At 35.4% G+C, this 26817-nt stretch overlaps 5 protein-coding genes across 10 annotated transcripts in view; 3 read left to right on the top strand and 2 right to left on the bottom strand.

Moving 5' to 3' along the window:
• Positions 1–5362: 5362 nt before the first annotated feature.
• Positions 5363–8955, top strand: grna.1 (granulin a, tandem duplicate 1). Its single transcript, XM_055220623.2, has 5 exons — positions 5363–5485; positions 7346–7522; positions 7610–7747; positions 7859–7988; positions 8736–8955. Exons 2-5 carry the CDS (start codon positions 7346–7348, stop codon positions 8747–8749), a joined length of 459 nt encoding a protein of 152 aa, XP_055076598.2. The 5' UTR covers positions 5363–5485; the 3' UTR covers positions 8750–8955.
• Positions 8956–9837: 882 nt separating this feature from the next.
• Positions 9838–11871, top strand: clxn (calaxin). The gene is made up of 6 exons (XM_055220621.2): positions 9838–10046; positions 10247–10402; positions 10754–10858; positions 10942–11093; positions 11199–11303; positions 11387–11871. Exons 1-6 carry the CDS (start codon positions 9980–9982, stop codon positions 11438–11440), a joined length of 639 nt encoding a protein of 212 aa, XP_055076596.1. The 5' UTR covers positions 9838–9979; the 3' UTR covers positions 11441–11871.
• Positions 11322–13193, bottom strand: rbm48 (RNA binding motif protein 48). Its single transcript, XM_055220618.2, has 5 exons — positions 13030–13193; positions 12694–12884; positions 12461–12606; positions 11728–12275; positions 11322–11629 (listed from the first exon to the last, which is right to left on the bottom strand). The coding sequence occupies exons 1-5, from the start codon at positions 13153–13155 to the stop codon at positions 11558–11560; spliced, it is 1083 nt and encodes a 360-aa protein (XP_055076593.2). The 5' UTR covers positions 13156–13193; the 3' UTR covers positions 11322–11557.
• A 3063-nt stretch (positions 13194–16256) lies between these two features.
• On the top strand, positions 16257–19093 carry LOC129455821 (progranulin). Its single transcript, XM_055220622.2, has 4 exons — positions 16257–16334; positions 16706–16882; positions 16980–17117; positions 18399–19093. Exons 2-4 carry the CDS (start codon positions 16706–16708, stop codon positions 18549–18551), a joined length of 468 nt encoding a protein of 155 aa, XP_055076597.2. The 5' UTR covers positions 16257–16334; the 3' UTR covers positions 18552–19093.
• A 119-nt stretch (positions 19094–19212) lies between these two features.
• The window catches only part of LOC129455810 (zinc finger MYM-type protein 4), a 28060-nt gene continuing 20455 nt past the window's right edge, over positions 19213–26817 (bottom strand). For all 6 annotated transcript variants that reach the window (XM_073858276.1, XM_073858270.1, XM_073858275.1 and 3 more), the window contains 10 exons: positions 26615–26724; positions 26336–26507; positions 26060–26263; positions 24715–24821; positions 24477–24624; positions 23524–23675; positions 23211–23316; positions 21115–21354; positions 20906–21029; positions 19213–20667 (listed from right to left, as the gene is read on the bottom strand). In XM_073858276.1, the coding sequence (XP_073714377.1) occupies positions 20460–20667; positions 20906–21029; positions 21115–21354; positions 23211–23316; positions 23524–23675; positions 24477–24624; positions 24715–24821; positions 26060–26263; positions 26336–26507; positions 26615–26724 (1571 nt within the window). In that variant the 3' untranslated portion in view covers positions 19213–20459. The remainder of the gene's footprint in view (positions 20668–20905; positions 21030–21114; positions 21355–23210; positions 23317–23523; positions 23676–24476; positions 24625–24714; positions 24822–26059; positions 26264–26335; positions 26508–26614; positions 26725–26817) is intronic.

Here is a 26817-nt window from a genome sequence, read left to right as displayed (position 1 = left end):
CCTTTAATGCAGAATCCTTCAGTGCATAAAGCTGTTTTTATACCCCTTCCCCAAACCAAAACTTGCAAAAATGAAACATTTGCTGTGAGCTCAGAATACAAGAAGACTACTTTCACATTGATTTCACACGTTTTATTCATTTACATGCCATAATATACTGAATAATGTAGATGAATGCCATTCTGGGTTGTTGGTGAATAGCCACTATGTTCAAACAAGACTGTAACATTAGGGAGAGGTGCCAATGATTTGGACTGGAATATTGGGAAGTAAGATGGTAGGGTCCCTGGGGGGGTCAAAGGGCATCTAGAATATATGCAGAGTTCCTAAAAAGATGTTTTTTCACAATGGGATATAAAGGGAATCATGTCTTCTGAAGTAAATGTACTTTTATGGATACACCATCCCATGCTGCAAAAAGCTCCACTGACTATTTTAAATAATATGGGCATAAAATAAGAAAGAATGTGAAGATGAAGATGAAAGATCTGTGAGGTGGACAGCACTATAATTCAAAACATCAACTTTGGGATGCAATACTAGCATCTTCACGTAAAATAAAGGCAGAAACTATACTTGTATACTTACAAGTTTAATGAATGGGAGAGTTTAAGTTATGTCAAAGATATGCTCATATATTATTATGTAACTTGTGTAAATACATTATTTTATTTTGTGTTTGTTTTTTGGACAATGTTTGTTTTGTGTCCATAATAATTTGGAACAGCATATTTTTCAAAGTATTAAAGTATCTTTTGACGTATTTATTTCATTTAAATAGAATAACATCCACACTGTCATATAAGTGTTGAGGGTAAAATAAAGTTTGTAAACTTACTAACTGTATTGGGAAAGAAACCAAAAATGTCATGTGCATAATCATTTGGAACGTGGTGTAATGTGGTCGATCATTTTGGTATTATTGACCAAGCTCTCTTATATTCTCTTATCTGTAATTATTGTTCAGTATATTCCTTTTCAGGAATATATAGGACTTCTTTTATTGTTGTTCCTTTATTTTACGAACAATTATTAACAATTTAGGGAACAATTCATTTGTGTTAACAGTAACTGCTTGCAATGACACACGTAAATATGCTTTTGCATTTGTTTACACTATAAAGATAGATGCAAAACACACAAAAAATTTGATGCTATATGATGGTCTTTTTTTTCCAGAAAACTGACAGTATAGACAGATCACAGAACAGTTGCTTGATGCAGGGCCGGCCCTGGCCAATTTGCTGCCCTAGGCAAGATTTCACCTGGTGCCCTTTAGAATCACAGAATCACAATTGTGTTCCAATCATTTTGTTCATAAACTTACACAGAAACAAACTGCACAGATTTGTCTTGTTTTTCTTTATTTTGAAAATCTTTTTGGAAACATACACAAACACACGCACACGAACACATACACACAATACCCTGTTACTCAGGCATTTGATCTTGACATTGTTAAAATCTTGTCTTTTTTACACGTTTTAACACTGCACATTTAAGTTAAAATATTTAATTGTGTACAAGAAAACAGCTCTTATTAATGAATTATTAGTAGCATGTTGTAGTGTCTCGGGAGATTGTGCTCATTGTTAAATAACTTTGTGGCTATACTGCACTGAAGCTGCAGTTTAAAATATAAACCCAGAATTCAGCGAACGTCAAGAACAAGAAAAAAAACAATAAGGCAAAGACGCGGGATTTAAATTACGTTACACGGACCATGTATAAATTTCAATGTTTCTGGACATAAATATCAACTTTGTCTGGTATTAATAAGCTTCACATTGGAGTGCTGGCTGCTCCCCGCGGTGCTGAAGACGCGTGATGGCACATATACACAGATATCTACGTGCAATCTATTGGAAAGCGGAGGAGTCATTAGTTGGGTTAGTAAAATAACGAAATTACAACTTTTAAATAGAAGAAAAACGTTTTTTTTTGTAAAGAGATATTTTTTTAAAGTTTAAAAGTGCACAACTCTTCTCAAGGGGAAGAAAGCTATACTTTTCCCCTTACGTGCAACCTATCGGAAAGCGCAGATGAGTTAGTTGGGTTAGTAAAATAATGAAATTATAGATTTAAGTAGGCTACAAAAGAAAATAGTATTTATATAAAGAGAAATATTGAAATAAAAAGTGCAGAACTCTTCTTAAGTGGAAGTAATAAAGTAAAATAACGAATAATAATTATATAATAACGAATAATAGTTTCCAATAGGTTGCACGTAAATATCTGTGCATGTGCCACCAGTACTCCGTCCGAGCGCGTCCCCAGCACCGCGGCCAGCACTCCAATGCGCAGCCCACCAATCCCAAACAAAGTGAACAAGTTGGTATTTCTGTGCAGAAACACCGAAACCTAAACATGGTCTATGCAACATCATGCAAATTCCGCGTCTCTGTCTGATTGTTGTTTCCGTTTTCTTGCTCTTGACGTTCGCTGAACTCTGGGTTTATATTTTAAACTGCCGCCTCAGCGCAGCACAGCCACACAGCCATTCAACAAGCACGATCTTCCAAGACACCATGCTACCAACAACTCATTAATAACTGCTGCCCTCTTGTGCAAAATATGTATATTATAAAATATATAAATATTTATAGTTAAATGTTTATATACATATATTAAAAAAATAATAATTTGGGCGCACGGACGCCCCAAGGGGTCGGCGGCGCCCTTAGCATTTGCCTATTCCGCCTATGCCCAGGGCCGGCCCTGGCTTGATGCCACACAAGTACAAACATAAGCAGCTTTTAATGCTTCAGTTATTCAGACCCAAACAAAACTTTGTGAACTTCACTAGGTTGGAATTTAAGGGAAATTTAGTAGCAAAGCCTTACGTTTCTGTTTTCTGAGTTTCTACCCTGTTGTCTGTTCCTGTGGACTGGTTACCTATTTCATTTTAAACTAAAGTTATACTTTTTTGTAATAATTGAAAACAAATGTATAGTTTATATTCTGCATGTGTTGCATGTGCATGTTTTAATTACAACTGATACTGTTAAACCGAGACCAAAACCAAGACCAGAGTTTATTAAGTTGAGTTCATACACTCATCTTGCAGAATTAGTAAAATAGTATTAATTGAAATAAAAGAGGAATTAAAAACATTGCAGTTTGCAATTGAACGACTCATATCCAGTTATTACAAAAAGTGCACACAGGCGAAACATGACACAGGTCTATGGAAACTTTTAAAAAAGGATTAATAATGTGAATTGTTGTTATTATTATTATTATATTGTATTATATCTATTCTGTTTTGCTTTATTATTTGTTTGAAATGTGCGCGTGCGTGTCAGCGAGGAATGTGCCCTTTTTATACTTTGAGCATCTGCCCCTCCAAAGGTCTCTGCATGGCCCTGCCTTGGGACATGGTACTGGATCTTTGCCTGGACATAAACTGCCTTCATGAGCAAGGTCGAAGTCCACCTTTCTCTAATTCTTAAAGCTTTATCGAGAGAAATAGTTGCTACATTCAGTTTTGATGTGTTGGCCTAGCCCTGACAGCAGGGAAAGCCGTGCACCATGAAAACACTGCACCTCATGAATGTCTCTCTCAGTTACCCTGTCATTAATCAGTCACCTACAATCCAATATACAATAGTAAATAGCTTAAAAATGCTCAAAATGACAAATATTTTTCCTACTTTTAACATCTCGGAATGTTGTTTAATATTTCATGACCCTTGAAGGGTTCAAACATTTCATAATCACTTGAAGTGAGGTCCAGAATGTAAGAAGGGTGTGGCAGTAACTCCCAGCTGAGTTCCTGTAATGTGGTGGGCAATTTACAGAAGTACATCTTTAATAATCAAACTGACCATTTGTTTGTGTAAGGGTGGGTTCACACTGACATCAAGTAATATTTGGGGATTTTAGTATTTGTATTTAATTTCATAGTTCATCAGTAGGTCATTTTAAACAGTTGACTCTGCATTGTTTGTTGTATAGAGCATTATTTATTCATAATGTTATTTGATTCATGTTTATATCACCAAAGAGGGTGGAGAAGTGGTTTATTTATACATTGTCATTGATGAGTAGTTCTTCTCTCTTCACTGTTGATAAGTGCATTGACACTTCCTGTTCTGCAGCACCTGTGCCTTTTGTTATCAGACATAACAGTAACCACAAACAAATTGGCATTGATTGTGAGTGAGAACTGCTGCTAACACCAGCATTACAGACAGATGTTATTTTGAAAGAGATGATTAAATTCACAGGCCAAAAATTCATTTTTAATATCATGCTTGGTGTAGCATCTGGAACCAAGGCTTCATTACACCAAACCTTAAAGGCCAAGACAAATTTAACTCTTTGGCTTTTGAATCTGGCATGAGGGGCTTTTACCTCAGTTGATCCATGGTTGTGGCATTGGTGAAAAAACATATATTGTACAAAGTAAAAGTTGTATCAACTTTTAAAAATTACTTAAATTGGTAATGCCTAAAAATTTGTTTTTTCAACTTAAATGTTCTCCTTTTAAGTGAACATTTTAAGTTGAAAAATGTTTAAATATTTTAGGTGGTGCCAATTGAAGTAATTTTTTACCAATTAAAGTAAGTATCACTTTTTACACTGTATGACATAATCAATTCAATGTAAACTGTACATGCATGTCAAACCAGTCCTTAAACTTATACCTGCCTTTGGCAGTTGCGAGTCGGGCTTGTATAGAGGTTCACCAGTTTGATTCTCAAGACAGGCAGGAAACGACTGGGGTGCTCTTAAAAGAAAACACCACCGTTTTTCAATATTTTACTATGTTCTTACCTCAACTTAGATGATTTAAAACATATACTGGTTTTACTCTATATTTGGGTTTTGTTTCTCCACCATATATGTATAAGACAATTTAAGGCATAAATCATTGAAGCATAAAGTTAAATGTACAGCACCAATATGCATCTGTTGATAAAAAGTCCAAATTTACATCTTTATTAATAAATGTCCAAATTCTCAGTAAAAAGTGAAGTGAAAGTTTTATGTGAAAGTAAAAGTGGTTATGTGGTATTTCATGCATTTATAAAATCAATGAGTAGAAATAAGCAAATTAATTATGCTAAAACTTAATTTAGTACTCAATTCAACGTTCTCACTCTTTTTAGATTTTATAAAGAAACAATAATTAACAACAATAATAAATACACACAATAATAATGAACACATACAGACATATGTGGATCAATAAATAAATATATATACAGTTATTATGTGTATGAGTGTGGATTGAACCTTACATTAGGTTAACAAATTTGTACCCAAAAGATTCAAGAACTTGTTTTGCGAAAAATGTATACAAGAAACCTATATCTAAAGTAAATATCATTGTTGTTATGTAAATGAATAGACTTTATCATACAGTGGGAGGGGTCACATGCATGAATATATAGGTCAATTGGAGTCACTGTATAACTTGGACAGAGAAGACATCAGCACATTGTGATCCACAGAAGAGGAGATTCACTTTAAGAGCAAGGTAAATTCCTTTATAGCAAAGAGTGTAATTTTTTCCAAATATGTGTACTTAATCAGAGTGTTTTTGTTTGGCAAACTTTTACTTCACTCATGCTGATGCATAACATTCTATATTTTATTCGACTATCAAGATTAAAGATTAAATAAATTTAAATCTAGTACTAAGTTATTTATACTTTTGTATTTACTCTTACTTGAGTAAAAGTACTTAAGTACTAGATATTTTTATGTATCCCAAAATATATTGAAATAAAAGAAAAACACCAGATACTTAAAAAATGTAAAAATATCTTCGGTTATCTTTATTGACTGTAGACTTTGTCACATTACTTCTGATGTCATCTGCTTAAAATTCTACTTGTTTAAAATGTTTCCCAACTATTTTCTTCATACATTTTATAAATGGTTATACAGCTGAAGGCAAAAATATTAGCCTCCTTGGTAAATAAGAGCAAAGGATGCTGTGAAAATAAATCTACAATATTTCTCCTTTTGAGCTTTAATTTAAAAATCACAAAAATACAATGTTTTATTGAAAGTGGAGGAAAATTACATTATGAAAATTACATTACAAAATTATTAACCCCTACTTCATTTAATACTCTCTGCTATCTCCATTTAAAGATAACATCTCAGTCTTCTTTTATAATGTCTGGTGAGGTTAAAAAACTCATGGTAAGTGATCTTAAATAATTTCTCAATACAGAATTTCTCCAGACAGAGTTTGATTTTTTTAAGGCTAATGTATTGATGGAAGATTTAACCACAACCCATTATAAGATTTCTAGATGAGCAAGTCAGGTTTTAAATTATTTATCTGTTGGTATTTGATATATTCCATGATGCCATAAATCTAAATAAGATGTCCAGGACTTCTGGTATAAAAGTAGGCTCACAACAATAAAGATCTGGCGATATATTTAACTTTAGACATGGTGCACTTTTTTTCTTGTGTGCAGCAAAGCCAACTTTTGTTTCATTCAGTCCTGTTTAAAGTTCCAGTATGGCACATAAATACTCTGAAGTTTGTTTTTGCATGAGAGGATTTGATTCTTAAACTGTGTCCCAAACAACTTGTGGCAATGAAGGTGCTGTTTTTTTATTTCTAAGCCCAAGATTCAACTGATTTCTGAGGTTCCACATCTGGGATCTTTGGAGAGTCTTTGGTCACTAATGATTCTCCTTGCTGAGCATTAAGACTATATAGACACATCGGATCCTCTTTCAGACAGATTTGCTACATCTCAAGTCGATTAAAACCTCTTTATTATTGCATTGTGGAACAAATTTTCTTAATGGTTTAAAATATTTCCTTAAAGCCACTTTTTATTTTGCATAGGTCAACAATTTTTTGCTGCACATCAGCCTTTGGTTTTATTCACTGTGATGAATGATTAAGGAGATTTGGGCTTTATGACTTAATATTTATTCTCATGTGAAACGTGAAGTCATGACAGGAAAATATCATATTTCTAGTCACCTTGGTGTGCTAAGAAAATGTTAATATCAATGGAAATGTATTTCAGATATTTTACTCATAAACATATCTAGGGGGACTAATATTTTTTTCTAGTGTGTATAGATAAAGCATTAATTAAAAATTTAATTTCCCCCCACTTCCAATTGTTTTACTTCATTGAAACATTATATTTTGATTGATTTTCTTTATTTAAAGCTCAAAAGTAGAAACGTAGATTTATTTTCATAGCATTCTTTGCTCATATTTACCAAGGGGGCTAACATTTATGTCTTCAACTGTAGTAAGAATGTATAGTGTTATAATTTTTCATTCGTATCTCTTATAATCTCATTTAATATTATATTACATTACGCTATTATCTTTCCATGTTTTACCATTCAGATGGTTCCAGTGTTGATGTTTGTAATGGCAGTGCTGGTAGCAGCAGATGATCTCTCAGCTCCAGCAGGGTCTGCCTCTCTCTCAGTGGTGTACTGTGATTCTTTTACTTATTGTCCTGATGGGACAACATGCTGTCGGAATCTATATGGGCATTGGTTTTGCTGTCCATTTGCTATGGTAAACAGATTACAGTAATGGTTTTACTATTTTTATAGTGTTTATTGTTAAAATGTTATGATTGTTTTATTCTCCACACATCTTCAGGGTCAGTGCTGCAGGGATGGTGTACATTGTTGCCGTCATGGCTATCACTGTGATTCAACATCAACCAGGTGTTTGACGGGATGGTTGAATCTGCCATCTTTCATCCAAACAGCCTCCAAAGCAATCCAGAAAACTGAGGTGTGTTATCAAAACTCTATAACCTTATAATATAATGCCACTTAGCATTAGGACACATGTAATAATAATATAAACTGTATAGGTTTAACAATTTGCCATTATTTTTTTCAGCTTGTGCTGATGGATCAAGCTGATAAATGGCAGAATGAGGTTGATTCTGTACAGTGTGATGCGAATGTCTTCTGTCCAGTAGAGATGGTCTGCTGCAAAACACCAACTGGCCAATGGGGCTGCTGCAGTGGTAAAGCAAACTAATTTAATGTAGTTTATGTCTGTAGTTCTCAAATGTTTTCTACATGAAGGCCTCCATGTGTAGGATGCATCCATAGACATAAATAGAGACCACATTGACCTGTTGCTAAAATGTGCCAACATATAAAAGTGAAAAGGGAAGCTGTTTTCTGGATTAAAGGCAATACAATGTACTTCTTAACCAATTTTATAGCTTTTATACCAATTACCATATACAGAAAGTATAAAAACTTGTCTTCAGTTACCTATAATCTCGATAGTTAGACATGCAAATTTGTTCACTGTCACAAGGAGTCATGAAAACTTGTGCTTGTCAAGCAGTGATTGGCTTACTTTCTTGGTTAACAATTAGTCTACTGAATCATGCAATATGATTCAGGGGCCAATCAATGTGGCATCCGTGTATATTTATGGGTGTATTCCTTTGTGTACCCCAAACATATCAAACAGAAAAACATTAATTTATACAATTCTGTAATATTAGTTTTGTTGACTGGTAGCCTTTTTTATTATAACTCATAATAACAAATTCTGTACTTAAATATGTGGCCCCTTCGGCGCCATCTGGCGGCCACCATTGGCTTTGGTTTGATTGTGAAGGTGTATTCATAAAAAAAAAAGGAAAATAATTGAAAGATAATTTATATCCTGTAAAACGAATAACAAATATGTAATATTAATTCAAAATATAATTCAAAGTATGGAATTTTATTAGTTGTAATTTCTGTCTTTATAGGATCGATGCTATAATGACAACAACTTGTGGATTCATCTGTTACCAAAGACTGCCAGAATCTTCGCTTGCTCTTCGCTGATGCTCTCAATGGAAAATATCGGCCTTTAAATATCCTATATGAAATATAAATCCTTCCTATATATTCATTTTTTTTTTCAAATAGGCCTATTTGCTTGAAACATCTGTTGAGCTGCTTTGCTACAATGCAACTTTAAATAAATTTAAACGGTTAGCCTACATCCACATAGATCTAATTGACGCAATGTAATTAATAAATACTGGAAAAAATGCTTTGTCAATTAATTTATTAAACGTCTGTTTGCCTTTGTGAATGTGTGTTGTGTCTCCATACAATCATCCATCTATTCGTGTATGCTCGAGTATCTAAAGGAGATCATACAACTACCGTAAATTACAGGCAAATCTCGCGAGATGTTGGGTTTAGGGTAAGGTTTGGGATGGGATGAAAAACAACGGTTCAAGATTGTACACCGATATTTAAAAACGTATCTTCTTTTTTAAGTTAATTTTGTAATATATAAGATAAATCTTTGCATTTGTTTTTTCATTTCACATTCTCAAAATCGTCAGATTTTACTATTTTAGTTTTTCTATGCTGTAAAAAAATATAGAAATTTCAGAGACTATTATTTTTATTCAGATTTTTATTCTAAGGACATTAATCTTAAAAACACGATTTTTCTGATTTGTCTTGTAGGCAAGTTTCATATTCATAAAGCCAGAAACATTCATTCTAAACCTAATTTTAGAATGTTCTTCACAGACATTAAGTCCCTTTTTAAAACTTGACAGTATGACAAAGCCTTTGAATTCAAAAGCTCAAAAAACATTTAATGTACTTTATTCTGTAGTAAAGTAGGCTATATTTGATTGTATTGCGTATGTTCTGTAAATTGTGATGTCCGTCTACCCCCTGTTATCTGTTTATTGTTGTTTTATAATTACTGTTTTTTCGACTATTTGCAACAATAAAAAAATTGTTAAAAGAAGTATGAAAAACAGCGATTTTAGCAAGATAGTATACAGCTATGGCCCAAATCCCCTGAAATGTTGCGTTTAAGGTTAGGTTTGGGTGTAGGATTAGCGCGTTCATCCGGCGAGATTTTGGTCGTAGCTGTATTCCTTCTACCCCACTATCTTTACGCCGCTGATTACATAGCTCCGCCCTATCCCCGTTTCTATAGCAACATCATTAAACGGAGAGAGTGTAAAGCAGACAGAAAATGTCGGCAATGAACAAAAAACTAATTCAAAACCTTGCCGAAGCTTTATGCAAACAATTCAAACACTGTAAGTATGTAAAACCTATTTGTATATTAAATTAATGTTTTGACGGCTTATGTTGTTACAGTTTGATAGCAGTTAAACGAGCTGTCCTTTACAAACTCAAAAAAGTTAGTTTTTTTCATTACCATTAATGAACACCCTATAACATTAGGGTGAGTGTTATTTTTTCAGACATTTAATGCATATAGATCCATGTTTTGTAGTCAACACAGAGGAGGCGGAGTGTTTGATCAGATTGTTCAATGATCTTCTGGAAGAGCAGTCAGAGAGAAGAGCTGCTCATGGACTCGACCGGGTCAAGTTTAGAAATATACTGCACAACACATTTGACATGACTGACGACATGATGATGGATAGAGGTACATTTCTATTTTGAAGTTTAACAAATCCATGTGTTTAGACATCAGTTAAACACCCTTTGATTTTATTGAGCTTTTTTACAATGCATATGTTTACACAGCCCACAAGACAACATAACTACATTTGCAAAAACAACTCAGTTCAAATGTTTAAATAATGTTTAAAAGTTTGGTCTCCAGAAAAACCATCCAGGTCCTGCACATACTTTAAAGCAGTTTCTGAATCAAGCGTATGCAAACTTTTGAACTGCATGGGTTATTTTTGTACTTTCAGTTATTATTGACTACATGTAAACATCTGTTATGTCAAAAAGACACCAACTGTAAGGTTCTTTTTTTCTGTACTTTCAGTTTTTCGTTCATTTGACAAGGACAATGACAGCTATGTAAGTGTCAAAGAATGGGTGCAAGGTCTGTCTGTCCTCCTGCGAGGGACATTGGATGAAAAAATAAAACGTAAGCTTTCTGCATTTACATTCAAAGCAATGATCAGAATGGCTACAGTATGCACATAAAATCACATTTCATGTAACACTCAGACTGTTTTGACGTATACGATCTAAATGGTGACGGATACATCTCACGGGAAGAGATGTTTCACATGCTGAAAGACAGTCTCATTAGACAACCCACTGAAGAGGATCCAGATGAGGGGGTTAAGGATCTCGTAGAGATTGCATTAAAGAAAATGGTATTCATAACTTCTATGTTTTGCAATATTATTTTAGAATAATATTAATTTAGAGCATTGTTTATCATTATATATACACATGGCATACAAATGTCTTTCATTCAGGACTACGACCATGATGGGAGAGTTTCTTATGCTGATTTTAAAAAGGCAGTCAGAGATGAAAATCTTTTATTAGAGGCTTTTGGCAACTGCCTTCCAGATGCAAAGGTACTTAAAAAAAAACTATTTGTAGAAAAAAATAATTTATTACCTTTTTGAATGACAGACTTTTTTTTGTGTGTTTTTTGCAGACTATACAGGTATTCGAGGGACGTGTATTCCAGGAATCAAATGAACTACACTGAATTATCCATATAAAACAATTTGGGCAATTTGACAAGCAATATTTGTGGTTGAAACGAATAACAATGGATGAAATATGAAGTGTAATAGACTTTAAATGACAGAAAACTGTGATCGTCTTAAATTCTTCTGCGTGGCTTTGCAGTGGTGCCCTTGCCTTGTACAGGTTTGATTTCTGGTGTAGATGAAACCTAAAACGAAACATGATCATATCAATGTATTACAAAATGTCCATGTACATAATGTATGTATAACATCTTTACATATACAATAAGAACGAATTACAAACCTTTGTCATTGTTTGACGGATCAAACTGGCGGTTACATTTAGTGAAGCATCTTCCATGTCCAACTTCGGCAGCTCTGGTAGTTTTGGACCAATTATTGGTGCATTTTTGTCTGTTTCATTAAAAAGTAATGTTTTATCATCTGATTTTCTTTTTCTGCTTTCTAAATGTGTAGTCCTTGGCATAAATCTAACAGATGGTAACAAGTCCTTATGCTTTTGGCTCAGATCTCTGTTTTGATTACTTGAAGATGAGCAGGGTGTTATGTGTTTCAAAGTATTTGGAATAGGAGGGATGAAACTGTGCAGGGAACCCATCTTGTCCTCTGTAGGTAATGTCCTTTCAGGTCTCTGAAATTGTAATGGCTGTTTAAATTCGTTACACCGATGAAGATCCTCCATAGCTGGTGAAGGCAGACAGGGAAAGTCAAAATGTACATTTTCCTCTCTGGCCTTTTTATAGTCTTTCTGGACCTGAGGTGCTTCAGCTGCTGGCAATTCTGTCTGTAAAGTTTCTGTGCTTTCGTCCTGTTGCTGTTCATGTTGCTTTGCTGCAAACAAAACACATCTGTAGCTAATCTAAATCTATAGCAGGTCATGTTTAAAACACACACATAATGAGTTTATAAAGTGAAACACACAACTTGGGGATCTTAATTTTAGAAACTGACAGGTCTTTTTGAAATAAAATTAAATCTTTCAACACAAGCTTGACTACTAATATACCAAAGCATACCTTCTTTTTGTATCACTCTGTTCACATATCTCCTCCTATCCTGTAACTTCTGCCTCGTTTCTTCCACAGTTTCATACTCAGGGGCATAACAGACATGCAGCTGCCCCCCAAAGAAGCTCTTTTCATCCGTATGCCGCTTAGATGTCCTGCAAAATCACACACATGGCAACATAAGTACAAACCACAAGAGCTTATTTTACACCGTTATAGGACATCATGTAGTCAATACTCACCTTGCACTTGTAAGCTTTTGATATTTAAATAAGTAGACTTCAGTGAATTGCTCTGCTGGATATTCATCAAGCGCCCTGTATTCTTCAATCCCTCCATAGAGAGCAAAGAGTTGCACGAGCTCTGTCATCACTCCGATAGCAGGAACACCTTGAACTAACAGATACCGAGACTCCAAGTTGATGGTGTATACCTGAAAGCAGATATTTAGATAAGGCTATGCTATTAAGATTTGGTTGACTGTGACTAAACATTTAGTTAGCAAGCTGACAGCTAATGCGGGAGATGATTTACAAAAACTACGACAATTTGCAAGAACAAAGAGTTAAAAAACGCACCTTAACAGCTTTAAGACGTCGTCCCTCTCGGTATTTTGGACGGGTAAAAGCAACCTTTTTTTGTTCATGGTGTTTATATACTTTTTGCGTGTCCCAAACAGACGGGTTAGCAACTGAACGGTCCATTTGTTTTGTGAAGTCAGCGCCAGCGAGCGACTAAAGAATCTGGTTTAGTGATTTTCAAAATACAAGTCTCTGTTTTTATTTTACCTTGATGAGATCATTTGTTTTTATGATAATTTAAAAATGAAAAACTTGATAAATAAATTAATGATTAAGTATAACATACGCGTTTGTAATTTAATTTAGGCTATTAATAAATAAATGTTTATTATTGAAATAAACATTTTAAACACATTTCTCGGATGCCGCAGGGATTTTTGTAGGCCAACCCCAACAATATATAATATACATATATATTATTCTTTCTTTTTCCTTTAACGTTTTTTTTATTTATTTATTAATTCATTGTGTTACAAATGTAAATGAGCATTCAACTTGTACACTGTGGATGGATATTTTGGATTTTCAAAACTCCCTGTTAATGTCAAAACTTGCAATAAAAAAACATAAATAAAAAAGCTGATTAATTCAGTAATGAAATGCTGCCGTGTGTTGCTTCCATACGAAGATTGATTTTCATATAAAGAGCTCAGATGCAAAAGCCGTTAAATGCCACCTGCTTCAAAGATGAGATAATGATATTAACCAAATGCTGGATCTCGGTATATACGTTCATCAAATACTTTTACTTCAAATCTGCTTAATCCCTTGTTCTCAGAGAAGCACAATTGTTCTATGGCTATTTTCTTGTTGGCACAATACATTGCACAATTGCGGGCATGCTAAAAAAGAGCAAAACTCTCTTGGTCATGTGTTATTGCTTAACTTTATCATATGATATAAACTAAAACACAAACAGAGAATTTTTTTGACCGTATATTTTCAATTGAATTGCATTCTTGCTGCATTTTAATATGCATAGAGGTGTGTGTAAATGGATATAAATAATATAATATTAATTTAATATACAATGAGGAAATTTGATTTGTCATAGATAAATTAGGGTGACCATATACATCCTCTTTTTCCCGGGCATGTCCTCTTTTTGTATCTTAAAAAAATGCTTCAAGCCGGGACTTCTAAATCTCTACATCCTCCATAAGAGGTGGGCAGTACTCAGATGTTTTTCTCAAGTACATTTTCTTTATCATTCTATATTTCTTTATCTATTTCTATATTTCTTTACTTTATCAGAGTGTTTGTCTTGGGAAAAATTTTACTTCACTACATTCTAAAGCATGGATGGCATATTAAAGTGTTTATTCCTCTATTTCATATTAAATTTCATTTTATACCTAATTACATGAAAATTTTATGCTTTCACACTTTCACTCAAGTATGTTTCATCATGTTCTTAAATATTAAATATAAAACATAAAGCAAAAACTTGTTTTTTTTCTGAAATGTAGTGCAGTATAAGGTAAAGATAAAAATACTTGAGTACTGTCAACCTTTACTTTGACTTAAAAAAACAAAACAATGCAAAGCTCGTCAAAATGGATTTAGCCCATCATTTGTCTGGCTTGTCATGTCAAAATATGTGTTCGGTGCATCATGTGAACCTATGTGCATCATGCGTTATGTCAAAATACTTGCCTGCTGACTGCTGTAGACACTTTGAAGGGGTTTATGACAAAAAAGACGCTTGAGTTTTATTGCATGTATTTTGACATGACGCATGATGCATATAGTTTTACATGACGCACTAAACATATATTTTGAATTCGCACCCCTCGGAAGAAAAGCTTGCTGAATTCTGAACTACCAAACACAATTTTATTGTAGAAGCATTGTTGTTTTTGTTTTCAATAAATTAAAGTGAAATGAATCCATATTTTCCATGGTGAAAAATAAATATAATTTTTTGTATTTCACAAAAATTAAACAAAATAAATGTACACAAATTTAATACCCATCTTTTACAGTGTAATACTGAAATAAGGTTAGTATAAAATCATAGTATTCAACCATAATTTCATAATTTTAAGCACACACTTTTATTGGGAGCTGAGCCCCCTTAAAATGAAAAGCCTATTGTCATTGGTAAATTATTTTGTGAGACCAGGCAAAATTCACTGTGTCTATCCATCTGCTTCCTGGCCATTTTTCTCTTTTTAAAAAACTAAAATAGGGTCACCCTAGATAAATTGCAATTTTTCAACTACAATCCTATAAATAAATATTTTAACATTGCACGAACGGGGAATAGAGATAACAGGATGAGCCACATTGCCAACATTTTATTCCTTACTTCTAAGTATTAACAATAACCGCATTTAAATAGTTATTTATTGCACCCTAAAACAGTATTCCTGGAAAAGGCATGTAATCCCAACCAATCCGAAGAGGTCTTTAAAAATAGCTGTTCCTAACATCTGTCCTGTGACAGTTTTGCAGCATCCTTACCACCCCATCGCTTCACTCTCAGCTGGTACATATCCCAGTCAATGGGGGGGGGGGGTATTCTGAGTTTGGAGCACCCCAAATATGCATTCATTATCACTTCTAATTGCCTGTTTCTGCAAACCCGTAAAATTCTGTACAACAGCAAAGAAACATGACTAACATGGGAAAGTTCTGACTGCACATCAAAGCAGCACGAGTTACTGAATCATTGACCCAAAATTGGGAAATGATAAAACTCGTGCAATAGTTGTGGTTATGACTGATTTGTTTGTTTGGTTGTTTGCAAAAGACATTGCACAAATAAAGTCATGTTAAAGAAGAGCTAAAAATGGGGAAATGGCTCGTATACTATTGCTTAATTTTATCATAAGTTAAAAACACAATCAGGGATTTTTTTGCCCCTATATTATACAATATAAAAATATACAATGTTAATAATTGCATATTTAATAATATTATAATATGCAATCTACATAAATAAAACATATAAATGAGCATTTAAGGTGTCGCTAACTAACTTTACCCAATGTAGTGTTTTGTTATTTGTTATAAAAATGATATTTGGCATTGCGCACAAAAAGTTTTCAATTTTTTATTATTAAAGATTAATGGGTAAGTCAGTGTTGAAATGTGATTATTTTAATATATAAAATGCAACTATTGAACTACAATTCTATAAAGAAGTATTTTAAAAATGAGGAATAGAGATAAAGTGTAACTGATTTGTAAGACTTTCTAAAGTGGGAGGTGCCACATGCATTAATTTAAAAGTAGATGGACACAAAGACAGCAGGACATTGTGATCCAGAGAAGAGGAGATTTACTTTAAGAAGAAGGTAAATATTTATCTGGAGTGTTCAGTGATCTATTATTCACTGTATTGACTGTCACAATAGTGACATCAAGGGCCGGTTTCCCAGACTGGGTTTATCCTAGTCTCAGACTAAAATGCATGTTTGAGCTGCCTTAATTAAAAAATTCCTTGCAGGCATATCAGTGCCATTGTTTTGTCTCAAGATGCACACCAGTATTGTTTTTGTAAGGTTTGTTTGTAAAAACTACTTAAATGTCCTAATATAACTTAGGCGTACTGGATTAATCTAAACCCCGTCCGGGAAACCGCCCCCACATGTTCAAGCAGGTGCTCCAAATTTTACTTTTACATTGCATTACATTATCACTTTTTGTCTTATTGTTTTAAATTCAGATGGTTCCAGTGTTGATGTTTCTGATGGCAGTGCTGGTAGCAGCAGATGATCTCTCAGCTCCAGCAGGGTCTGCCTCTCTCTCTGTGGTGCACTGTGATTCTTTTACTTATTGTCCTGATGGGACAACATGCTGTCGAACTCCATTTGGGCAGTGGGTCTGCTGTCCATATGCTATGGTAAACAGATTACAGCAAAGGTGTAATTATTTAATTTTCTTTGTTTTTTGTTAAAACTTTAATGATTAGAAGTGTTTTATTCTCCACACATCTTTAGGGTCAGTGCTGCAGTGATGGTTTTCATTGCTGCCCTTATGGTTTTCACTGCGATCCAACATCAACCCATTGTTTGAGGGGATGGTTTAAACGACCATCTTCCGTCCAGCCGGCATCCAAAGCAACCCAGAAAACCCAGGTGTGTTATTATTAGTACTCTATTGAGTGGTTTCCTGGACAGAACCGTAAAAAGTGTGACATGAAGTTAAAACAAATTGGTTTTGCAGGTCAATTCAACCTACTATTTTATGTCTGATAAGTTGAAATAACTTAATTTGTTAACATAACATAATTTGTTAAGTTAAAGTAACATGAAAATGTTGATTTGACCAAAATGCTGCATTTTTTTTACAGTGTAACACTGTAAAAAGTTAAAGTTGGATCTACTTAAACAAATGACTTCAATTGTTAACACTTACAAAATGTAAGCTTTTTACAACTTAAAATTTACACTTAGGTGTTTCCAATTGAAGTAATTGTTTAAGTTTATCCAACTTTCCCTTTTTACAGTGTACGACATTTAAGTAGCTTTTACAAAAAAAACTTACAAAAAACAATACAGGTATGCATCTTGAGATAAAACAATGGTACTAATATGTGTTAAAATAATCAGTACAAGGTGTTTTTAAATTAAGGCAGCTTTAAGTCTTGGACTAGAATAAGCCCTGTCCGGAAAACCGCTCCTATAACTTCATAGTATAAAACCAGACAGCATTCATAATATACAAGCATTACGCATGCTTCAGTGTTCATTTGATATTATGAATTTTGTAGATTTATTCTGATGGATGTGTTTATTTGCACTGCATCTTAAACGGACTACATCCAGATTTAGGAGGATAAACATAAAGTATAAGTTTACATATTTATTAACAAAAGCTGTTATATATAAATGAATTCAATTTAAATGTATGTATACAATAAGTACAGATAAAGCACTGTTGTTAGATGTCTACTGAGATAGGTAATATATTCCTGAGATCAAGAAAAAAGATTTGAAAGATCTGAAACTGCTCGGCTGAGCGCACAAGTTCAGGTTAATTTGCGATTTATATAAGGGATACGCACGTTTTCTGCGCGTACGTTCGGTTTATGAATCACACGTATGCATTTTTGATAAATGATCATAAATTTAGGATGTTTTTTACGCAGCATTTTATAAATGAGGCCCCTCGTCTTGTTTGTTCACACACATATCGTCATGAAGATCATTATTCATTTTGTCATATGACATTTCATCACAGTTTGGCAGTATTTTAAACATTGAGCAAGCCTAAAGTAAACAGTAGATGTCATATGACTTTTGTGTATTTCAGTATGTGTCTCACTTTATTAAAATGAACAAAAAGTACACAGAATCAAACACTGTAGTGTCATATCTTACGTATAGGTTCAACAATATGCCATTATTATTTTTCAGTTTGTGCTGCTGGATCAAGCTGATGGAAGGCAGAATGAGGTTGATTCTGTACAGTGTGATGTGAATGTCTCCTGTCCAGTAGAGATGGTCTGCTGCAAAACACCAACTGGCCAATGGGGCTGCTGCAGCGGTCAAGCAAACAATTTGATTTAGTGTTATGTCTGTGTTTCTCAAATGTTTTCAACATCAGGTCTCCTGTGTGTAGGATGCGTGTGTATAGAAGAATAGTTTTTCTCAATTAAAACACATTAACATTTCTTTTTCTAAATCGATTTTAGTAGTTTACAGGGAGTACAAAGACATTTTATCTACCATTACCGTCTTGATATTAAAGGGGACATTTTACAAGACTTTTTAAAGATGTAAAAGAAATCTTTGGTGTCCTCAATATGTGAAGTCTTAGCTCAAAATACCATATAGATAATGTGCAGTGCTGTTTTTGGGTGTGTCCTTTAAAATGCAAATGAGCTGATCTTTGCGCTAATTGGCAGTGCAGATTATGGGGCGGTATTATCCCCTTCTGACATCACAAGGGGAGCCAAATTTCAATGACTTTTTTTACATGGTTGCAGAGAATTGTTTACCAAAACTAAGTTACTGGGTTGATCTTTTTTCATATTTTCTAGGTTGATAGCACTGCATGGGGACCCAATTATAGCACTTAAACATAAAAAAGTCAGATTTTTATGATATGACCCCTTTAAGTCTTGGAAAATGATTTATTCTCATAAGGAATTGTGAAACTTAAATTTTTTTGTCTACGTGGAGGCACCTTTTTGTGCCCACTCCCCTTGAAAAAACTTCATGACACCAATCTCTATCATAAAATTTTAATTTTAACCAAAAAGTTATTTTGTCTGGTAGCTGTTTTTCTAACATTTTTCTTCTGTTATACAGAATTAATAAATTCTGTATTTCACTAAATGTCATAAATCTGAGGGTCAATGCTATAATGACATTAAAAAAACTAATCTGTTACAAAAAACAGTTAAGAGTCAAAAAGTTGGCTACTTTACTCTTCGTCAATGCTCTCAATAGAAAACAACAGCATTTAAATATATCCTATATATTACATTTTTATATTTGCCTGCACCTCTCTGTGCAGGCAAATATAGAATGATGCAAAATTGTGAGAAGCACAACAGAAATCATTTTGAATTAAATTATATCCAAATAGATTTAATAGACACAAAATAATGCAATAAATTGAAAAAAAAAGGTTTGCCAACTAATTTTGCATACAGTTGTATTTTCTAAATGTGTTTGTGTCTTATAATCATCCATGTGTGAATGTTTGAGTATTTGCATAACATTACATATTTCCATCCCTCATTACACGACTCAAACTTTAAATGGAGAGGTTGTTAAAGCAGACAAAAAATGTCAGCAATGAACAAAACTTTTACAACGATTTACAAAGAAAATAAGACAAAAACAGACATTTGTAGATTTGTTTTTGGTCTTGTTTGAAATGTCAGAAACTCATTCCATCTATCTGGACATCTAACAGAGTTTCTGATAAAAAAATAAAACAAACATTTTACATACTCAAAATAGTGTTTGAAATGAACAAGACCCTTCACTCGTTCACCGTTAACATGTTTTAACACCGGTCCTGCCAATGTCTTCAGTGTTTCAATGTATTACCAATACTCAATGGCATTAAAATATTTGGGTGTAATGATGCACCACACAACCTCTAGCATTGTGCTCTAAGCCCTTATACACCTTCACAAACATCATCATCATCTGACAGAATCTCCATATTTATATAAAAAAAAATTGCTAGGTAAAGTATAAAGTGAACGCACTCTTAAAATTATAACACTTGAAGAATACACAAGAAAAACTATTTGCTTCTTTTAACCAACAAAATTGAAATCAACGCCAATATAGGATCATCCAGGAGAAATCTATTCCCACGACACACCTCTACTGCTTCACAGTCATTTACACCCCGTTCACACTGCTAGCGACTAGCAGTGGCAGAGCGACATGGTTCATTCATTCCAATGAAAGTTTGGCTACTTCCTGTGCCAGTGACCCCTGGTGGCCTGTTTTTCAGTCCGAGTCACTGTCAAAATCTGATTCGAGGAGCGAGGTGTTTTCCTGCAGGTGCAGCTGTCTGACTGTGAGGATGCGTGTGAGCATGCTCTCCAGAGCCTCATCGCTCAGTGACGATGCGGAGAACCATGTGGGGCTGCTTGGCACGCAGGAGCTTTCAGGGTTCAGATAAAACACGTTTGTGTGATGTCTTACACCGGGGGGGCTGAAAAAAGGGACAAACTATATGAAACCTTTGACAGGTGAACAAAGTTGTAGTTGATTAAAATGTGATGAAACAGACACAACAGAGCAGAAATGGACCATATGAAAAGCGTGAAAGAACTAATTTTTTATTCCTGATTGAAAATATGTTGCTTGAATACAATCTTAACCAAAAGCTTTCGGTATTTTCTCATTAACTTCGAATAAAGCTATAATAACATCAAATTTTATTTACATACCATTTCGAGACATAAAACTCGTACAGCCGAACCGGACAGCGGAAGGGATTCTGGGTATTTTCTCTTATCCTTAGCACCTTTCCCCTTTCATCTTCTTTCTTCCTCTTTTTGGCTGGAACGCTATCTGCTTAGGACAAAACAAGAATTTAGTAACACAATCAACAACGACGTGTATTGAATGATACCATAACTGACAACTAAACACTCACCTATGCTTGTGTCCTCTTTGTGGGGATAAAAACTTAAATAGACCACACTGGTGCTGCCCTGGTCACGACAGGAACGCTTGAAGTGGCCAAAAGAAAGGCGACGGTGTTGCTCTACAGTTTTGTAGTTGAAGAACTTGGTGAAGAAATAAAGCAGCGTGTTCAGCAGCACGCCAGGTGAGAAAGCCCCCAACTGTTTACAGTCCCACAGGTACTCCTCCTCTATTCGAGAATAAACAGAACCTGCAGAAACACAAAAGGTGCACCACAATTCTTATATTTTTGCACACAATTTCACATAACTCTACACAATTTTGTAGTATAAATAGTGGAACAACACTTTTACAACAACCAAAGTGGTTTGATATATACATGATCTTGCATAACTACATTCCCAAAAACCAGGCATCTTTCTCCGAAAAGCAAGACGACATGACTGTGATTATTGCAGTGTGTGTCTGCGCTATGGTGTCACATCAACTTCAATTATTTCGTAGGGATATTTGGTGCCAAGTTTATCAGGAAGTTACAATTGTGGTCTTTCATGGCACTTTTCCATTGTATAGTACCCCACGGTTTGGGTCGGGTCATCTCACTTTATTTGGGGCTTTCCCACTAGGTACATTATGTAGTACCCAATACTTATTTTAGTACCACCTCGGTTGGGGTTCCAAGCGAGCCGAGCTCTTATAATGTAAAAGATTAGCTTTACCTTCATGCTAGCTTGCGCTGTCTCGAGCCAAAATGTTGTCATCTGTGCTCTGGTGTAATTCCCAAACTCCCTTTAGCGATGAAAAACATCCACAGGTTGAGAATATGGAAAACCATAACAGTTTTTTTCCAGACTTGAGGTTTGTGGCGGCACATTCGCGACGCGCACGTCTGCATGTATGCTTAAATGCAACTTAAATGAGGCTCAGCGGAGCGCGTCTACTGAGCCACAGGTGTTTGTACAGAAACTGTCATGTGAGACAAAGGTAGTGATAAACGTGATGTGCAATTTTTTTTGTGGTGGTCAGTTTTGATTTTGGGCGGACTTAGAAATAAATAAATGTATGGGAATGTACAACAACGCTCTCACTTGTATGATGTCACAGCTGTAGGCAGCGCAAATATAACGATACGCCTATAATCCCTCCCACTCCAAAGTGTTACTAAACTCGATGGAAGAGCTAACCAAGCCAAAGTGAGGTGAGCTGACCCGACCTAAACCGTGGGGTACTATGCAATGGAAAGGCGCCATTAGACTCGGTCGATGTAAACAGCGAAAATGTTTATGAAAAAAATGTTTTACGCAATAAAATAATTTTGTGCCAATTTTTAAACACATTACACTACAAGTATTTTTTTTCCAGATCTTTCTTTTTTCAGGGTTACCACACCTTAGTTAATTTCAATTTCAAGGACCTTTCAAGGACTTTCCAGGTCCAATACCCTCAAATTCAAGGACTAAATGTGGGGACACATTTCAAGTGAGAGCAAGTTAACATCGAGTTACCTTTTAAGATACATTGTTACAGTTCCCTTTCGAAGGAACTCGCGCTGCATCACTGCGGTGACACTTTGGGGACGCCTCCAGGGGTAAGTGTGTCTGAATGTGTATATCAAATTCAACCAATGGTGAGGCTTAACAACAAAGACAGGGTGACGCGGGAGCCAGGAAGTATATCGCTATCTGAAATATTGCCAAAGACGGCATTACAGGGACGCAGGAAGTATGGAAAAGGAGATGCAGCGTCTCGTTCCCTTTAGGGAACAACAGTTACATACATAACCCGAGACGTTTTCATGTGTCAAACACAACTATGCAAAAAACATTTTGGTATGAATCAGCATTCGCATGCAGAAGATATAAACATTTAAAGTGAACAGTTTAGCACGTGTGCTTAAAAAGTCTAGAATTTTTATGATATTATCCTACACTACACAGGGAATTATATGGATTTTTTTGCATAAAATAGATTCAAGCACTTTCAATGGCCTGTATCTATGTACGTATATTTTCAAAAACTTCCAGGGCCTTGAATTTTCCCCCCAGATTCACAAACTTTCAAGGATTTCAAGGACCCGTGCGAACCCTGATTTTTTAAAAGTCTTACCACTGGGCAAAAGAGTTGGTGTCCACCCTTTGAGCATGTCAGTCATATCCTGGCAGAATGTGACATCTGCGAATATGTTCTCCATCCGATCATTCTCAAACAGGTGCTGCAGACATGGATGACAGCAAGGATAAAATAAAAACAACAAAGCATTTACACTGGTAAAAACTATAGTTTGAGATTACTTGTTTGGTACCAATTGGTATTTCAAACAGATTTCCAAAACACTGCAGATTAAACTAAGATGGAAGCATTTAACAGAAAAATGAAATCACAGTGAGCAACTGCGTGTGTGTGGTATCTTTGGTTTTACCTGTTGGATGCCCAAGCAGAGATAAAAGATGCTATCAGGGCTGTATTTCTCTCCATTGGGTCGACGGACCTCAGCGATGAACCTGCAAAGGCCGTAGCTCAACTCGGCAGTGCTACACTTTAACAAGTCCTCTTTCAGTCTCATGCTTCGTACTGAGAATGAGAAAGAAAAATGCTGTGGTGAGCCCTAGTATAGATTAATCCATATACAAGTTGATCCACACAAGTTAATCCATACACAGGTAGGGGGAGGGGCAATTTGGTATCTCCAATTCACCCAACTTGCATGTTTTTGGCCAGTAAGAGGAAACCGGAGTACCCGAATTGAACCCACGCCGACACAGGGAGAACATGCAAACTCAACATTGAAAGATCTGAGCCACTGTGCCGCCCAATAAAAAATATTCCTCAAATCCATTGAGTCATTGTCAAATCCAACATTTCGTTTTTTCCCGCCAGCGTTTAAAAATAAAGTTGCCAGCCAGCGCCAGCATTTTTCATGATTTTCACAAACGTTTAATGCCTTCCAGAAAATGTTCTTCTTAAAATATATAAACATACAATATATCAAATGAAAAAACAGACCCTCTGCTTTAAAAAAAAACACATTTTCATTCTACCTTTATTAGTTCTCTTTTATCACCTCTCAAATATGGGCAGGTTTCTTCAAAAACACCAAACGTTGAGCAAAAAGCTGAGATAATTCTATTTTGTGAAGGACTTTTGATTGAGATCAGATTCAGAGTGATATACGGACATACAGCTGTTTGCCCTAGGGCGATACTTCCAGGTTTTATAAGTTGCCACCTGGTGGATAATAGCAGTATTGCGGAAAGCCGGAAATACTCGTCATTGGTAGGGAAGCGTTTTCTCTTAAGTGACGAGTTAACTCCTCAATGGCTGGGAAAGAGTTAAGCATTGTAAAAATGCTGAATGAAAATCAGTGCGACTTACAGCCATATCTGGGAGTCTCCAAGTGGAGTTGGGTGTTTCTCCAGCGAACCCAGTTCATCCAGGCACTGACACCATACTTGTGTTGCAGTTTAGAGAGGTTAGTTGGGCCGGCTGATGTGTCTTTCACTGCTGCTGCACACTTACTGACCTACATACCAACAAAATACAAGTTTCATAGTCAAAATGATAACTAACATCAGCGAACACCCCAAAAATACTTCGCTTTAGATATTCATACCCGTTTCTTTTGAGCGTAGCCTTCACTGACTTTCCTGCGAGGTCTCCGTTTGACAAAATCTGATATCTGCTGCTGTTGTGTTTCCTCTTTTAAAAGCACAGTGCTTTCTAAAATGAAATGAATTAGAGATAATCAAAAAAATATAATACATTTTATACTACGGGGGTGTTGAATGCTTTACTCTAATTGGTTTAGAAATGTTTTACAGGTATGCATCATTTTTTGATTAACACACACCTGACCGGTCAAATGTCTTTAAATAACCACCAGAGTAATGTTTGTGGTAACTGTGGTATAAGAGGAATAATTGACTCCGTTCCTTTGAATTATTTGAAAATAATGCACACCCACTGTGTAACTCAGTGTCGTGCCGCATTACCACCTTTGGTGTGCATTATTTTTTTAGATGAATTCAATAGCCAGTCCTCAATTATTCTTTAGGTATAGTGTATTATTTTGACTTCTTAAAGGTTTAGTCAATATTCTTTAAAAAAATCCAGAAAATCTACTCACCACCATGTCATCCAAAATGTTGATGTCCCTCCTTGTTCAGTCGAGAAGAAATTATGTTTTTTCATTTTAATGGACTTTAATGGATCCCAACACTTAACAGTTTTAATGCAGTTTAAAAAAATGCAGTTTCAAAGGACTCTAAATGATCTCAAACGAGGCATAAGGGTCTTATCTAACGAAATGTTTGTCATTTTTGGCAAGAATTAAAAATATGCACTTTTAAACCCCAACTTCTCTTCTTCCTCCGGCTGTGTGAAGAGCCAGCGCGACCTCGCGTAATTGCGCAATGACGTCAAAAGGTCACGTGTTACATTTTAAACAATAAACTGACACAAAGACATTACTTAGTATCATTCGACATACAACAACGTCTGAACGGTCCTCTTTTTCCACACTTGTAAACACTGGAGCGTAGTTTCGATACATCATCCGTGACCTCTTGACATGATGACGTATTACGTGAGGTCGCGCTGGCGCGTCGCACAGCCGGAGGAAGATGAGTAGTTGTGGTTTAAAACTGCTTTTTTTCTGCCAAAAATGACAATCGCTTCGCTAGATAAGACCCTTATGCCTCGTTTGAGATAGTTTAAAGTCCTTCGAAACTGCAATTTTAAACCGCATTAAAACTGTTAAGGTTTTGGGGTCTATTAAAGTCCATTAAAATGAAAAAAAAAAAACTGGAATGTTTTCCTAAAAAAACAATTTCTTCTCGATTGAACAAAGAAAGACATCAACATTTTGGATGACGTGGTGGTGAGTAAATTATTTTTTTTAAGAAAATGGACTAATCCTTTAAGCATAAATAGGACACATGACCTCTGAGAGCTCTTACCGACTGGAAAATCAGCCTCCAGATCCATCTGTGGCTCTTCTTTTGGGGTGGAGATAAGAGTCAGTGTAGCAGATTTGGATGGAGGCTTTTCAAGCTCTGTGTTTTGATCCAATGTCTGGGCAGAAGAAACAGAATCCTCTTCCCAACTTAGACCGCTGGACAGATCTTCCAAATCAAGGTCGTCCATTATGTTACCAGCCTGGTCTGAAGAACAAAACATGAAGCATGTGACCTAAAGTCAAATATTAAGCACATCTGAACATTCGTTAAATTTACCATTAGATGTGATTTGTTTCTCCTTCTCTGTATCCTCAGCCACCATCTCAGCCATCATGATGAGATCAGCCTCCAGGGGATCTTCAGGGATCTTCTCTTTGATTTCCTGGATGGTCTGCACAATGCTCTCAGCACTGTCCAGAGTTGTGGGGAAAAACAAGGGCACTGGAACCTACACAGAGACACAGTCCTCAAAAACTGCCATCTGACATACATTTAGTAGCAGGTTTGCAAGAAATTACAGCAAAGATAATGAAGTGAAGAGGAGAAAAGACTTACTGGTAGTGGTAACCCCACAGACTGAGGAACGTATTGTGAGTAGAGGTTCATGGGAACTGGCACATACACAGGGACTGGCACAGGAAGCACTATCACTTTAGGCGTTTCATCTGCAGGACACAAGATAAGAGAGATCTATAATGAGCTCCACTAGCACTGGTGTCATTTCAACATCACTGAAAAAATGTCTACTGTATAACAAA

The sequence above is a fragment of the Misgurnus anguillicaudatus genome, chromosome 20 (genome assembly GCF_027580225.2).
Source record: "Misgurnus anguillicaudatus chromosome 20, ASM2758022v2, whole genome shotgun sequence".
Lineage (NCBI taxonomy): Eukaryota > Metazoa > Chordata > Actinopteri > Cypriniformes > Cobitidae > Misgurnus > Misgurnus anguillicaudatus.
Note: the sequence above shows the minus strand (reverse complement) of the source record. Positions and strands in the feature narration are given on the sequence as shown.

Excerpts from the sequence above, each read along its gene's own strand:
- clxn (XM_055220621.2), top strand. The coding sequence starts at position 9,980 with ATGTCGGCAATGAACAAAAAACTAATTCAAAACCTTGCCGAAGCTTTA. Across the intron at positions 11,094-11,198 it reads AGATTGCATTAAAGAAAATG|GACTACGACCATGATGGGAG; the intron begins GTATTCATAACT and ends TCTTTCATTCAG. Across the intron at positions 11,304-11,386 it reads ACTGCCTTCCAGATGCAAAG|ACTATACAGGTATTCGAGGG; the intron begins GTACTTAAAAAA and ends TGTTTTTTGCAG.
- grna.1 (XM_055220623.2), top strand. The coding sequence starts at position 7,346 with ATGGTTCCAGTGTTGATGTTTGTAATGGCAGTGCTGGTAGCAGCAGAT. Across the intron at positions 7,523-7,609 it reads TTTGCTGTCCATTTGCTATG|GGTCAGTGCTGCAGGGATGG; the intron begins GTAAACAGATTA and ends ACACATCTTCAG. Across the intron at positions 7,748-7,858 it reads AAGCAATCCAGAAAACTGAG|CTTGTGCTGATGGATCAAGC; the intron begins GTGTGTTATCAA and ends TATTTTTTTCAG.
- LOC129455821 (XM_055220622.2), top strand. The coding sequence starts at position 16,706 with ATGGTTCCAGTGTTGATGTTTCTGATGGCAGTGCTGGTAGCAGCAGAT. Across the intron at positions 16,883-16,979 it reads TCTGCTGTCCATATGCTATG|GGTCAGTGCTGCAGTGATGG; the intron begins GTAAACAGATTA and ends ACACATCTTTAG. Across the intron at positions 17,118-18,398 it reads AAGCAACCCAGAAAACCCAG|TTTGTGCTGCTGGATCAAGC; the intron begins GTGTGTTATTAT and ends ATTATTTTTCAG.
- rbm48 (XM_055220618.2), bottom strand. The coding sequence starts at position 13,155 with ATGGACCGTTCAGTTGCTAACCCGTCTGTTTGGGACACGCAAAAAGTA. Across the intron at positions 12,607-12,693 it reads CAAAAGCTTACAAGTGCAAG|GACATCTAAGCGGCATACGG; the intron begins GTGAGTATTGAC and ends GTGATTTTGCAG. Across the intron at positions 12,276-12,460 it reads CAGAGTGATACAAAAAGAAG|CAAAGCAACATGAACAGCAA; the intron begins GTATGCTTTGGT and ends TTTTGTTTGCAG.